The 15,696-nt window shown below is 34.8% G+C and overlaps 1 protein-coding gene across 1 annotated transcript in view; it reads left to right on the top strand.

The window, feature by feature from the left end:
* Nucleotides 1-15,696, top strand: part of ell (elongation factor RNA polymerase II) — a 79,266-nt gene that overhangs the window by 45,018 nt on the left and 18,552 nt on the right. Inside the window, 4 exon segments of the mRNA XM_056447583.1 lie at nt 863-984; nt 8,662-8,825; nt 10,445-10,689; nt 12,549-12,673. Coding sequence (XP_056303558.1) covers nt 863-984; nt 8,662-8,825; nt 10,445-10,689; nt 12,549-12,673 — 656 coding nt within the window.

The raw sequence follows: 15,696 nt of genomic DNA, 5'->3' as shown, positions 1-15,696 counted from the left end.
CAGTGTAGAAAAACTCACTGTTTGACTGAAGTGAAATTCCAGAACATACTGGCTTCATCTGCAATTAGTTGGTGATTTATTGAATATCATGTAAATTACCTATGGCCAACAGTAATAATAATAATAATAATAATAATAATTATTATTATTATTATTATTATTAATTTTTTATGATTAACTCATGTTTTGTTACATTTAAATTAGGTCATTCAATTATATTTAGATTTTTAGGGAAAATTTATTTATTTTTATTTATTTTATTTTATTTTTAAAAAGTATATTCATTAAATTATTCATATTTCATATTTTGATTTAATTTAGCATTTAATTTATATTATAATTATTTGCATTATTTTTTGGATTAGAATTTGTGCTTTCATTTGCAAATAATCTCCCTCATAATTTATATTTTTAAGATTTCTTTCATATTTATGTAGAAACTGTTATGTTATTTTGATTTTGTCTAAATTATTTGAAAATTTTTGTTTAGTTTTTATTTATTTTTTTCGATTTGTGTGGAATTTTATTTATCTCGTTTTGATTTATTCCTTTTCTTCCCTTTTTGTACTTTTTAGTTGTTCTTAATTGTTTTTTTTATTATATATTTATTCATCTATTGAGTCCATTCATTATTTTCATAATTATATTTAGTTTAACATTTAATTGGATTTTGATTATTTTTATTTTTAAAACTCATTTTTATATTATTTCTGTGAAAATATTAATACATTGAATCTTTCATTCTACCTAAAAGACCAAGTAAATCTGTGTGATCTCTTCTGCTGTAGCCATCTGCTTTTAGCATGCCTCTTGTCTCCCTCTCAGTGCTTATGTTGGCTGCTCTTCTCTTCTGTGTCAACAGAAAATCTCGATACCGCAGTCGGAGAATCCAAATGAGCTGCGAACGTTTACCTTCTACCTGTCCAATGTGGGCAAAGACAATCCCCAGGGCAGCTTCGACTGCATTCAGCAGTACATTACAAGGTAAGAACAAAATCAAACGCGTTGTAGTACAGTGATTTCTGACGAGCAAGAGCGTTTGTGTTTTATAAGGAAATGTTGCCATGAAAACAGTTGATTTTTGAGTTTGTCTAATGTTAAAAACTGGTTGCGCTTGCATTCGTGGCATCATTACGAGCGCCATCTGTTCCTTCCACTGTTCAGCTCTGGAGCAACACCAGAACACGGAGAATCAGTTCAGTTTGGCCAGTTCTCCAACCAAATGAGGAAGAATGCAAATGCATTCTTTATATATCTGCAGGCAGAAACTGTTTTTCATGCTCCTGTCGGAGATTTTGGGGCTTTTTGGCTTTTCATCAAGTGTTTTTCAGTGTAATAAGAAAACTTCCAAAATATTCAATACAAAATACTTAAATTGTTTATTGCATTTTTAAAAAAATTGCCACTTTAGCAGCTCTACATACACAAAACTTCAGTTTTATTATTATCTGTTTTTATTGAGGGGTTTGTTCATATATAATTTGTCTGATTATGTAAGCAGCTGCTCACATTGTGTCTTTTTGCGCACTCAATTTTGTCATTTTAAATAATTTGAGAGCAACACATTGCAAAACGCTTGCTTTTTTCCAGTAGTATCTACAGCAGATTAGTTATTAGTAGGACCATACAGAATCTTTTTGGACATTTTTTTGGACATGCAAAAAATGCGGAATGATTTGATTTATTTGGAATGATTCTGGGGTGTTGAAACAAAAAACCTAAAATGTGAAATAAAAAAACAATACCTTTTTAACTTTTAATTAAGGTTTACAGTAGAAATCCAATTAGATCCACTTATTTGGTGAACAAAGCAAGTCTCTCGTATAATATATCTACTAATAGACAGAACATATTACTTTGCAATCTGTATTGTAAATAAATCATATGAACACCTTCATATTTGCCAATAATAATACTGAAATTAATTTAAAAATGGAATAAACATACATTTACACATGTAAATAAATAGAATTAATGATTGACTAAAAATCTTTGGAAATCTGCAAATTTGCACGCAAATACCGTGTGGGACTACTTATTAGTTATTAAACATTGCAACTTTGGACCCATTTTTAGGTCTTTTTCACATCACACTGATTGCTTTGGTCCGCACCAGTTGAAAAGAACCAAAATGCAGTCATGTGACAAAATCAACATCACTCATTGGCCAGATGGCATTGAATGCATTTCCTAAACTGCTTTTCGATTGGTCAGAAATAACGTGTGTGAAAATGCCAATGAAACTCCGCAAGTAAACATACTGGCAGACACAATGTTGCTTTTTACTATGGAGGGTTGATGGCTGATTGTATCCCTGGTCATGGTATACTATATAGTTTGTATACATCACTTCAGACAAACTAAACATTTCGAGAATGAAGCGCGACTGCGACTGGAAAACAATGTTTTAATGCATTGCAAACGATGAAGGTGCATCGCAAGTCACTTCAGAAGGTGGCGTGAATTAATTTAGCTAGACTGCAACATGGTCATCTTCCAGAAATATAACCAACGGTAATTTGGATTAATCCAAAAAGGCGCTGTACTTTTTGCAGTCTATTTTAGTTTGGATCAAGTTCTCACCATAAACGAACCGCTCCAGGGTTTGTTTGAAAGCGTACCAAGACCACCACCTCAAGGAGGTCTCGGTACTTTTTTTCGTCCGCTTGTGGTGCACAATCGAATACGATTGCTCCATTCACACCTGCCCAAACGAACTGCACCTAGAAGGAAAACGAACTCGAGTGTGATTGAACCGAACTATAGGCAGGTGTGAAACCACACTTAAAGTAGTTTTTTATTTTGATACTACTTTTAAAATTGCTGTTCATTTCAGTTACATTTTACTTTTGTTTTAATCATGGTTTTGTTATCTTGAGTTTGTTTCATGAACATATTTCGTTTTTTTTTTAATATTTAGTATATTTTAGTAATTTCAAGTTTAGCAGAAGACATCCAGTGTCGACCAAAGCAAAGTTTAGCGTTTGCACCGCTTGCAATACTCCTGTGCAAATCTCTTAAAGTAAAAGTTATGAAGAATTCAGACAAACTTCTTATTAAATATATTACTATACATGTAATTAAACGTATCTAGTTTACCTTTTTGGCCAAATGTGAACAAAAAATAGACCATGTTGTGTTTATATAAAGTTTGGCTATTTGGCTGTAATAGCGCACCTACAGGTACATATACAAACGACCGCTCGACAAGTCAGATTTTCCACCACAGAATGAGCGTTTATGGGTTCAAAAAGGATTATTTATTTTTGCTAATTTTATTTTAGAGATTGTTGTTAGTTTCATTTAGTTTTAGGAAGTAACGCATAAAGCCCAAACACGGCAGCACTTTTTAGTTTTCTTCATAGATAAAACTTGTATCAGAGCTGCAGCAAGGGTTTGTCAGTGATGGCTTTTTTCAGAGAATACGACTGATGGTTGCTGAGCAATGACGGACACCACGGAAACTCGAGCTCAAAATCATATTGAATGTGGACGAGGAAGCAACATGCCTTTTTCTATGGGTTTTTAGAATCAAAATGTGAATGGTCCCTAATACATTTTACAGGGTGTCCGCGGGGTCTTAAAGTATTAAAAGTTAATAAATCACTTATAAGAAAATTAAGGCCTTTAAAAGTTATTAAAGTCTTAATCGCGTTTTTACGAGGTCTTAAATTTTGTTCAAGCGTTATCCAAAGACTCCAAAAATGCATAAATATGTATATTTTCCTCCTAATATTAACACCGGCATTCTCGATCCACATGATTAATACGGGGTGCGTCTGGCCAACCTTCTCCATCCAGGTAATGTCACGTAATTTGTGACAAACGCGGGAAGGTGATGTAACACTCTCCACATGTAGCAAAACATATGGCAAAATGGAGGAAATTTAAGTTGGAGTTTAAGTTAAGTTACTCCTGGTTGGAGGAAGACGAATTATAAAACGGTTTGAAAACAATGTGTAATTAATTTTCAAATTCTTCTTTGTTTCTTCTTACCTGAGTCCTGTTGCGTGGGTGTGCTCTATTGATTTAACTACAACTTTATTAACAACTGTTTATTAAGTTAAAGGTTTGATACTGATTAGAACTTGAAGTGGCGATGAGGTCTTTAAAAGACCCTCTCAGAATATTTTAAATCTTAAAGGTTTTGAAATTACCTTAAGGGTTCCTGCATCCCACAAATTTCTCAGTAAAAAATAAATTAAGGAAGTATTTTAAACCCTAATTAGCATATTTCAGCATATCCTTTTTGAAAACTTAAAAAATCTTTGCAAATCTTCTTAATCAACTGGGGAAACATGGTGATAAATATTATAGTGTTTTTACTCTACACCTGCAGTTTCTTCAAGGGTCAGCAGAAGTTTAGCTGTTGCGGTTTCTTGTGAGCTCAAATGGAACCAGTATTTCAGCATTTTATCTAATGCCTCAATCTATATTCAAGAACTGTGACACCATCAAAGCCATCATTTCTTAAATCTGAGCTGAAAAATGTTCCACAATTACTGCTCTCCTTCTTTTGAATTGGCCTTTTGTTTCGATCTGTGTTAATGTTTCATTGGCCTTCTCATGTAATTAATCCAACTTTTCATTCGGCTGTGCCACATAATTAGCTCATTTGTCATTTCGCTGAGACTTTCGTCCGATGAAGGTTCACTTATTTAAGCAACTGGCCTCAATTGGGCTGCCTGCTGTCAGCTGCTGCATTAAAGATTGTATGATGATGATGATGATGATGATGATGTGAATCTCTCTTTAAAAATTAGTACGTAAACTCCCTTTTTGAATACTGTAAAAAAATGGTTGAGCTTAGTCTTATGAATTATTAATAAACTCTAATATAATATACATTAATAAATTGATTAACCTACATTATGAATTAATAACTAACTAATATACTATAATTGTACAAAGATACTTTATACATTTATTTTTTTTATATTTACAATTTATGAATGTACACAACCGTTTAAAAATCTATTTTATGGACAAGACTTCGTTTGATTAAAAATACAAGACAAATAGGCATTATGTTAAATGTGTAATAAACAATATATTAATAAACAATATTTACTGTTTATATAAAGTTAGTAATACCCCATTTATAAAAATTTTAGGGTCAGCAACCTTAAATGAAGTGTCAACCAATAATACAGAAACTGCTGGGCGATTATAGTTACTGGCCACTGTATTAGGTACAGCTTGCTAGTACCAGGTTGGACCCCCTTTTGCCTTCAGAACTGTCTTAATCCTTTGTGGCATCGATTCAACAAGGTACTGGAAATATTCCTCAGATATTTTGGTCCATATTGACATGATAGCTTCGAAGCGTTACTGCAGATTTGTCGTCTGCACATCCATGACGTGACTCTCCCGGTCCACCACATCCCAAATATGCTCTTTTGGGTTGAGATCTGGTGAATGTGTAGTCTATTTGAGTACAGTGAACTAATTGTCATGTTCATGGTCATTTTCTGTTATTTTACAGATTTTATTTCTCTTTATATTATTTCAAACTACTAAAATGTCAATAAAAGTCACTGTTGAATTGCAGAGTTGAATTTTCATCATCAAAAGTTGACAGAGCAGAGATAAAGGTCCCATAACGCAATTCACACCTGGAAATAAATGGAAAACATTTTTTTTTTCATTCTAAATAGTGTCATCGTAAACTAGTCTTAATCTAGTCAACCTTGCTAACCTTCTCAGAACACATTAAACCTTCCAAAATCTATCACCAATATCCGCATTGACAACGCTCACCAGCTTTAACAAAACATTTCAAGACAAATGCTGCCAGACTTTTAATTGTCTGTTGAGAGCAGCATTATTCAGCTTTCTCTGCAATAAAATTTAGTTATTTATGCCTAAGAAATGTCTCTGGTTGACAAGCGCAGCCTAATTATACAGGACTTCCTTTCGACTAGTTCTGAAAAACATGTCAAAACTGTCTGTATTGTGAATACTTTGCTAAGTCATTGTGGGAAAACACTATATGCCTTAACTGTGATCAATTGTTTTGAGTTCCAGTATTAAAAACAGGCTTAAAGCAAGCAGCTCAGAGGCAATTGGCAGGTTTTCAGGGCGGATGAGGAACCTCACCGAATGCATTACACACTTGTGTCTGTCCACCTGGTATTAGCTTTTTCCATGATGCAATCACAAGTGTTTTATCTAGGGATGTACCGATCCCGATACTTGATATCGGTTCTAGCCCGCATATTTTTGCTGGATCCGTTATCTGCCAGCTGGAGTAGAGAGGGCTATTACCAGTTCTTTACACACAAAGTAGTCCTACCTGAAATTTTAAATTAGAAAAGGCTCAATAATACATTGGACCAATCCTTGAACACACTCATTTCTTCCCTTTGTGCTGCTGTTTTGGAAGTGTCCGTAGATACCGGGGGACTATGCGCCATTTCTCAGATGCATGGCACAGAATCTGAATCGGATCTCTATCTGTCCATATTCAGAATTTTGGTATCTGGATCGGATCAGTTTAAAAAAAATAAATAAAATGGTATCGGTGCATCCGTAGTTTTATCCATGTTCACACTATGAAAGCAATCTGGCCAAATACATTGTCAGTTGCGGCTCTGCGATAGGTCCCAAAAAACATACCTTTTGGGGGTATTGGGACTTTTTTTTTTTTTTTTTTTTTACATGATGCGCAAAGTTGTCAAATAAAATGCTCACTCACTATAACATGTAAAAAAAAAAAGGGTTAAAATCGTAAAAATTTGTTTAAAACTAATTTGACAGCGCTTTATACAGTAGTTCTGTGATTCTCAACTCTTGGGTCGTGACCTAGAAGTGGGTCGCGGGAACATTTTCAGTAGGTCGCAGAGTGTGGGGTCAAAAAAGCAACAAAGGTTTAATTTTTAACTTATTTTGCTTATACGGACTTATTTTGAAATGCGCGCACGACAACTGTACCGTTTACCGCTTTCTGAGTTTGCGTCCCTTGCCACTAGTGCGATCAAATCCATCCTACCATTCAGCACGATGTATTTGTGTGAAAGTGGCTTCTCTTCCTTGGTGCAGCTTAAGTCGAAGTAAAGGAACAGGTTGGACATACAGTAGAGCACGATCTTTGGAACTCTTTTGAAACCCTTAACAGGAGTAAAGCACATCCTCAATTATCTCATTAGCTTTCCTAATTACTGTTAAGTGAAACAATTGCTGTCATATTAGATGTAAAAATGGTTATGAATATTTTAATCGTTTTACTGTAATTTGCTGGTTTGTTCTGTTTAACAGAAATTGTGTTTGTTTTATTAACAGTTCTGTTAGTTCATGGTAACTGAACCCTTCCTTACCCTAACCACTGTTTACAGTATTTGTCATTTTACTTTGTAATATTTCTATAATTTGATACATTTTGTTAAATGACAGCAATAAAATATTGTTTATTTGTAAGCCTTGGTGATTTTCTTATGATTTATTTGTCACTAGTTGTGTACTTTACATATTTACATACATTACTCGTGACTTTACATATTTCTTTTTAGTGCAGTCCATTGATCTGGGTAAACTAAAAAGCTCAAACCTCAGCCTTGTTATGCTATGAGAGTATTGTGGTTTGTACTTCAGAGCCATGTTGTGTTTTTTTTTTTTTTTTGTTTGTTTTTTTTTTTCTGGTTTAGTTTGAATATCGGTACACCCCTAATACCCAATATTTTCTTTTTGTTCATTTGTTTCAGTAGTTTGTTCTTGTTCAGTCTCCTTTTAGTTTATTTACTTTAATTGAAACAATCTCCCGGTTCTGTGTTTACATTCTAAGGACCAATTAAAGCGATTCAAACAACGCATGGCTTTTATGTGTACAGTAATCGCATACTATTTTGGTAAGTATTCTCCATGTACGCAAGTTCTCATGTACAGTGCATCCGGAAAGTACCAAAGCACACCACCAAAATATCAATGGAGTGGCTTCAACAACTCTGTGAATGCCCTTGAGTGGCCCAGCCAGAGCCCAGACCTAAATCCTATTGAACATCTCTGGAGAGATTTGAAAATAGCTGTACAACATCGCTTACCATCCAACCTGATAGAGCTTGAGTGGTACTGCAAAGAGGAATGGACAAAAATTCCTAAAGACAGGTGTGCCAAGCTTGTGGCATCATATTCAAAAAGACTTGAGGCTGTAATTGCTGCAAAAGGAGCATCAACAAAGTATTGAGTAAAGGCTATGAAAATATATGTAAATGTGATTTTGATAAATTTGCAACAATTTCAAAAAATCTTTTATTCATTGCCATTGTGGGGTATTGTGTGTAGAATTTTGAGGAAATAAATTCATTTTAATCCATTTTGGAATAACGCTGTAACACAAAAAAATGTGGAAAGTCAAGCGCTATGAATACTTTCTGGATGCACTGTATACACAAATCAAAGTGTACTTTGAGCTTCACAACAATATTTCCTGGAGCTGAGCTTCTCAAACTTTTCTTAATTAAACGCACCTCATTATGAGACTCTGACTCTTAAAGTTGGATGTCTCAGATAAAACGAGACACTCAATGTGTGCCTCCAGGAACAGGGTTTCCCCAAAGGACATCCATTCGACCACCTGGTCCATAAATGATCCATTGCAGCACATTTTAAATAAGGATGGTGATTCAGTGGCATTTGGGTTGTCTGACCGGCGTTTTGTCTGTGCAGTGAAGGAAGCATTCAGTTGGACTGTCTGGGAGGAATCCAGGACAAAATCACAGTGTGCGCCACTGACGACTCGTACCAAAAAGCCAGGCAAAGCATGGCTCAGGTCGAGGAGGAGACCCGCAGCCGCGGAGCCATCGTCATCAAGCCTGGAGGGCGATACGTGGGTAGGTTTGATGCATCTTCATTATTGGTTTTAGCCATCAGCTGGTCAAAACCTGATCTGTGTACATGCGGTGCAAGCAGACAGGTGGAGGGGCCGATTAGAGCCAGTTTGGATCCACATGTCTAGAGCTGCAGTGTCCTGCATAATTTATGAAGACGCCTATTCTGGAGCTCCCTGATCAAAATATTATATGTGTGCACTGGTAACACACACACAACTTTCTTTGTCAGATAATCGTTTATCAAAGATGAATCAGCTGAACAGTGGTCTAAAAAGAGAGTTTACACTCAAATATAAATCAAAATAATTTAGAATTTCACTTTTTTTATAAAAAATTCTAAATATTATTATTATTATTATTATTATTATTATTATTATTATTATTAAACGTCAATAAATTTATTATACATTTATGAATTAGGGGTGTTCTGTTCTGGTTTTTCGAAGTCGACTCGATTCTCGTTACATTCACACAAAATAGCACAAGGATTAAACGTACATTGCATATTATACAATGCTGTTGCATCAATTGCAGCTTTACATTGTGCAGTTCTCTATTGGCCAGACGAAACTAGCGTTATAAATCAGCTGCTAGTTCTGTCAAAAATAAAATCGTTATTAGACTATACCTTTTTTAGTTTTTTTACAGCATATTTCAAGTCTAAATTAGAAAATGTCATTGCAATCTTGGAGATGAAGTTAACTTAAAATTTAATGAAAATGAAACATTAAGTTCTTTATATTATTATACATCAATACATTTATTATACATCTATTAATATTCTCCAGTTTTCAAAATGTGGCCCAAATCTTTTTTTATTTATTTTTTTTCCTCAAATTTGAATGAAATAAAATTTAAATGAATAAAATTAAAGTTCAATAGATTTGGCTTAAAATCAAAACAAATGTGCCCCATGTTCATTTTTCACCTTCTTAAATGTTTATAAAATTGCTTTATACTATATACTTAAAGATTGTAATTTTTTTAATTGTATTTTTAGGAGGTTGAAATCCGGGGCTGTGCGATTAGGCCGGGGGCACGTAATTAGAGCTGTAAAGTTTAACATTTCGATCTTAGGTGAATAATCGAATCTGTTGGAGACGTCCAATAGATTAATAGGTACTGTAAAAGTCCAAATGACAGAGTCCCAGAGTAAAATGAGAAATTATGATACACCAGTCTTTTGGAATATGGAAAAACTGTCTTTACGCTGTTTTCATCTGTTTTTATTTTATCTATACTTGTCTCTTTTATTCCTCATTTTATCCACTTTGAATTGCCACTGTGTATGAAATGTGCTATATAAATAAACTTGCCTTGCCTATATTTATTATAAATATAATAAAAATAACTTCAAAAATAAAAATAACTTAAAATATGTGTATACTACCTTCCAGTACCTGGTCATAAAAACGTAGTTTTTCTCCTTTTAAATGTGTAAATAAATTCTACAAAAATGTATAGTTTTTATCATTTACTTGTTTAATATAATGTTTATTACAAAATTTATAAATATAACAATTTTGTAAAATATATATAATTTTGCATATAATGAATTTTATGAAAATAAATATAAAAACTCAACTACATTCTAAATAGTTACCTTTACTGTTTTTCAGGTAAACGGGTACAAATCCGTAAGCCTATAACTTGCGTGTCTGATGTGGCCCCGTCACGGCGGACTTCCCGGCCAGTGATCATCTCCAGCAGCGCTCAGAAGAAGAGCCCGCCACGACCGCTGAGGGAACGCCTGGTGCACCTGCTTGCCCTAAAACCCTACCGCAAACCTGAACTCCTGGTGCGGCTCACGAAAGACGGCCTGTCTTTTCAGGACAAGGAGACACTGGACAGCCTCCTGCAACAGGTTCACTACCATATCCACCTTTTTTCCACTTTTGATTTATTTTTTCTTAAATTATAGATTGCACTATCGGTTTAGGGAGCTTTTAAAAGAGCTTAAACAACCTAATAGTGTTGCACTACAATATAGTGATAAGAGGTAGAAGTATGTTTGGCTTTTAGTTATCGAAAATAACATTATGCTTGTTATTTTACCATGACATTAGCAATACAACCATATCTGCATTCAGTTTTAGTTTAAGACTCTTTTTTTGTTGTTTTTTATTTATTTGAGTTTTTAGAGTTGTGTGTAGTTTTCTGAAAGTAATTTGTTAACATTAGAACTCATCTCAACGAACTTAATTTTTGCAGTTTAATAACTGTTCAAATAAAACATAAAATTCCTTGACTTTTACCAAATGTATTTCCTAATATTATCAAAATTATAGACCACAAAAGTTCAGATTATGTCTTTCTACATAGAACTACCATAGTTGTCAAAGTAGAATCTTGGAATGTAAATTCAATGTTCGTGTTTCCCCGGTTAGCACAGTTTGTTTGGCATATGTGAATCCCACAATCGCACTCCAATCCACGCCAAAGCAATCGGTCCGAGATCGCCTGACTGAGGTGGTCTCGGCTGGATTGAAACGACCTCTGGAGCGGATCGATTGTAGTGAGAAAGCGAAACGATCTGAACCAGGCTGTATCGCAGTGTATTATGAATATGTACAGCTATATGAAGAGAGAATTACGAGTAGGACAGGATGTCATCATTCCTACTGCTAAATGTGCATTTGATCTCAAATACAAAAGTGAAAACATGCTGAGCTATTAACGAGAGCTGTTTATCTGTTAGGAAAATTGACTTAAGTGCAGTCTTGGTTTATCTGTTATTTCTCCCTATAATGCATAATTCTAGCTATGTATGAGAGTCTTACCTCTGATTTTATATTTGGTGACGATGCCTGTGGGTGTCACCATTCAAAATTTAAAGAACAATGTCTTATTGCTCATTGCCATGAATTAATATAAGGACGCATGAGAGCAGAGCTGCGAAATAAACTCTGGCCAATGTGAGGAGAGTTTACTCTTATGTGACTTGTTTTAGCTATTTTGGTCTGTTTAGAAACTTTGCTGTGCGAAAGCGAACCGCACCAAAAACAAAAATAAACATTGTAACAATTTGAATCCCTGTTTTGGAACAAAAGAATCGATCCACAGGTGTGAAAGCACCCTCAGACAAACCGTATCGAAAGCATTTCAAAATAATTCTAATATTAACTGCATATTTTGACAAAATGACAAGGTTTTCAGACCTTAAAGTTAATGAGCAGGTATTTCACATGTGGTATTTTATAGAGTTCCCTACAAAAGGTTTCTGGAAGTTGCATTTTAAAATTTCATGAGTGAACTAGAAGCTAAATTTAATTACCCCTTTTTTTGTAAATCTTTAGCTGATTGGCTTCCTTTAAACTGTAGACAATCATAATTCACGGAAAGCGTCATGGGGTGTAGTTAAAAGGTGTATAGCATGCTGCTAGTATGCAATTCTGATAGAGGCTCTTACTTGCATTGGCTAAGCTCAGAGTTTTGCTTTATGATTAATTCATTGCATTTGACCCGTTCCAATTCATGTTTCTGAACTCCACTTGGACATAATGGCTCAACCTAGACACATTTGTCATTACATGGACAAACAGACTCAGCCGTGCGTGAAGCCGGAGCATTTACTACACACAGAATTTGTCATCGTGCTGTTTGTTTTTCTTCGCTGGCATTGAAATCCAGCACTTAAACTCTTATTTTTAGAGCCAAAGACTTAATCCTCTTGTTTAATTTGTTTTTTTTTTTTGTTTGTTGTTTTTTCCTGGTCCGGTGTAGGTGGCTAACTTGAATAGTAAAGACAACACCTTCACATTGAAGGACTGTTTGTTTAAGGAAGTTCAGAAGGACTGGCCTGGTTACACTGAGGTGGACCAGCAGATTCTGAAGAGAATTCTTGTACGGTAAGCTTCATAGACTTTCATATGTATTCATAGTGAATGGATCATTTTATTATAAAGGTTTATTATTATACGTTTTAGTTTTAAGTGGAGTTTTCTTTTTTCTTTTATATTAAAGTAATTATTAAATCAAAATATTTAACAGATTTTTTACTTTTTTTTTTTTTTGTGACTTTTGAACTTTATACTTGATGCCCATTGTAACTAGTTGTTTTTAATTGACTTTTTTTTTTGAGGATTTGAGTCTAATTAAGTGACTTGTTTTTAGCTAGATTTGTTTTGTTTGTTTTTTTGTTTTTTTTTACTTACTACTTGGGTTGGGTCGATAGACGATGCCATCATCCATCGCCGATGGGTGATAGACATCACGATGCTAAACCTGCATCGTGATCCTCCACCCCCGTCGCAGCAGCAACCCGCTTGCGAAAAACACACACTTAGGCCCCGTTTATACTAATACGTGTTAGTTTTAAAATGGCATTTTCGAACAAAAACGTCCACACTGGCCTTTCACCTAGCAGTTCTGAAAAGATCCCCATCCACACTACATTGCTGAAAACCCACATCAAGTGACCACACACACACTCTGGCCTGCGCTGCAGCATATGCGCACGTCTGAGCTCCAGGCGGTCAGCGAGTGCTTTAGAACGAAACCCCACGTCGGTGCATGTCAGACAGTTTATCAAGGATGTACCGCTGGAACGCGTCTCACTATAGTTGTTAAACGTGATATTTAATTAATCTTGTTTCTATCTAACGACTCTTCTGTCTTTTGAATCTATCAGGTAACATGTCACAGCGTCAGTACACTGCTTTAATCTTTTGCTTTTACACTTGTACTTGTCATTTTAGCGAAAACCTCAGATACTTTTGGTTGGTTCCGGTTGGTTGTGCACCTTTTTTACCAACCAAGTTTGTTGACGCCATTATAACGACACTGATCACTCTACCTATTCATGCCAGAGTCCTGTGAACAAAGTGATTGGGAGGTGTTAATTTGTGTATAACTTACCTTTATTTATGATTTGGTTACTTATGAGTAGGGTCAGACAGAATCTGCGGACATTTTTTGCCATTTCTGCACAGAATTTTGTTAAATCTGTGGATTTATGTAGAATTATTAAGGGAGTATCATAACTAAAAACTTTTTAATATATGAAATGAAAAAATAATACCTTTTTAACATTTATTAAATGTTCACAATGCAAATCCAGTTAGATCCACTTATTTTGTAAACAAAGCAAGTTAATATTATATTTCTACTAAAAGACAGAAATTATTACTTTAAAAACTCTATTGTAAATAAATCATATTAATATTTCCATATTAGTCTATAATATTACTGAAATAAATTTAAAAACTGAAAAATAAACATTTACACACTTACACAAGTAAATAAGTTAACTCAATTGGCTAAAAATCTGTGGAATACTGCGTATTGCTGTGCGCACAGATTCCGTGTGGGACTACTAAACAAAGACCATGCGGGTCAGATAGTTTAAATTCGTTTTGAATTAATTATTCATAAATAATTAATTGACCGCCTACGACGACAAAATAAAATTTAATCTATAAAATTTTTTAAAAAGCTCTCCCCCTTACTCTAGCACCAAATTCTCTGAGCACAGTTCCTTTTGTATCATTAGCACTTTTTGTTTTGTGTTGCCTTTTCGAAACACAATCGCTGAATGCCTCCTCAATTGTATGTCGCTTTGGGAAAAAGCATCTGCTAAATGTAAATGGTGGCATGAAGTTAGGACCATTTGTCTCTTATAATGAAATGCTTTTATATTAGAGCTGGGCTCATAGTTCACTGACAAGTTTTGTACAGTTATTATGCTCTCATATTACAAGTGAGAGATTTTTGAATGAGGCGTGCATTACTTCTGAAATAATTGAAGGAAACACACACTATCTATTATCTATGATTATTTATTGAACATCTATGTTGAACAACTGGAATTAAAACACAGATTGCTCCAAACGAACAGTGACTTATAAAAAGTGAAATTAGGTAAATTAACTAAATAAATTTCAGTGTTTTTCATATTAGAGGTAGAAAATAAGCAGTATCTCTTCTAAATACAATAACTTGTGTATACCCTGAATACTATTTTAAACTGCATTTCTTGAGTCTTCTGTAAACAAATATTTGAATGTAAATAATAATTTTAATGTAATGGAAAATATGGCGCAGCTTTCCGTCATCGTCAGTGTAGTGCAAAGCAGAGCAGGGTCACATGACTCCACACACGGTAGGGAAAGTAATTGAAAAAAATTGACCTGGAAAAATTAATCGATTATAGGTTCTGAATGTCGATTACTTTGATTAATCGCCCAGCCCTGTTTTATATTACAAAATATTGTCATTTTGTTATATAATGTAATTATGCATTATTAATTGATTACAGCAGTGTAGTTGCACCAATGGTAGATAACAGATACTGTAGATAGCAGTATATGCGTTTCCATGGAGAAGTGATTGATTATTAGATTATAAATGACTTGCGTATTCATTCTCTGCCCTGCAGTAGTGTTTTGCATAACAAAACATGCACAACATGAGTAATAGTTATTGCTCAATATAGTCTACAAGCTTTCTTTTTGGCTCTACATGGAAAGTCTGGGTTCCCATGAACTCTTCAGGCGGAAAACTGGCCCCTGAAAGCTAAATTTAGCGAAGCCACACTGCGTGCTATACTGGCGAGGACATAGTGTTGTGCTATCTGTTGAAAACAAAATGAAAATATTTGCCATAAACAAACCCAACACCCAGGTGGAACGCACTCGGCACGACTGCACTTTGAGCCTGGTGACGACGCTTATCAGTTGACGGGCCTGTTTTTTTTCCTTTCTATCCACACACCCCCTCTCGCACCCATCTGGTTGCGGACGCCAGGCTGTCACGTAAGAGCCCTGACTGTGTGCAGTTGCGAGGTTAGTGATGCAACACTATTCCAGCACATGCTGTTCCATGTGTGTGGGTGGCATACGTCCAAGGTCCAGCCGTGCTTGGGGCACACACC

The sequence above is a fragment of the Danio aesculapii genome, chromosome 22, assembly GCF_903798145.1.
Source record: "Danio aesculapii chromosome 22, fDanAes4.1, whole genome shotgun sequence".
Lineage (NCBI taxonomy): Eukaryota > Metazoa > Chordata > Actinopteri > Cypriniformes > Danionidae > Danio > Danio aesculapii.
This window is presented reverse-complemented; position numbering and strand designations above follow the sequence as displayed.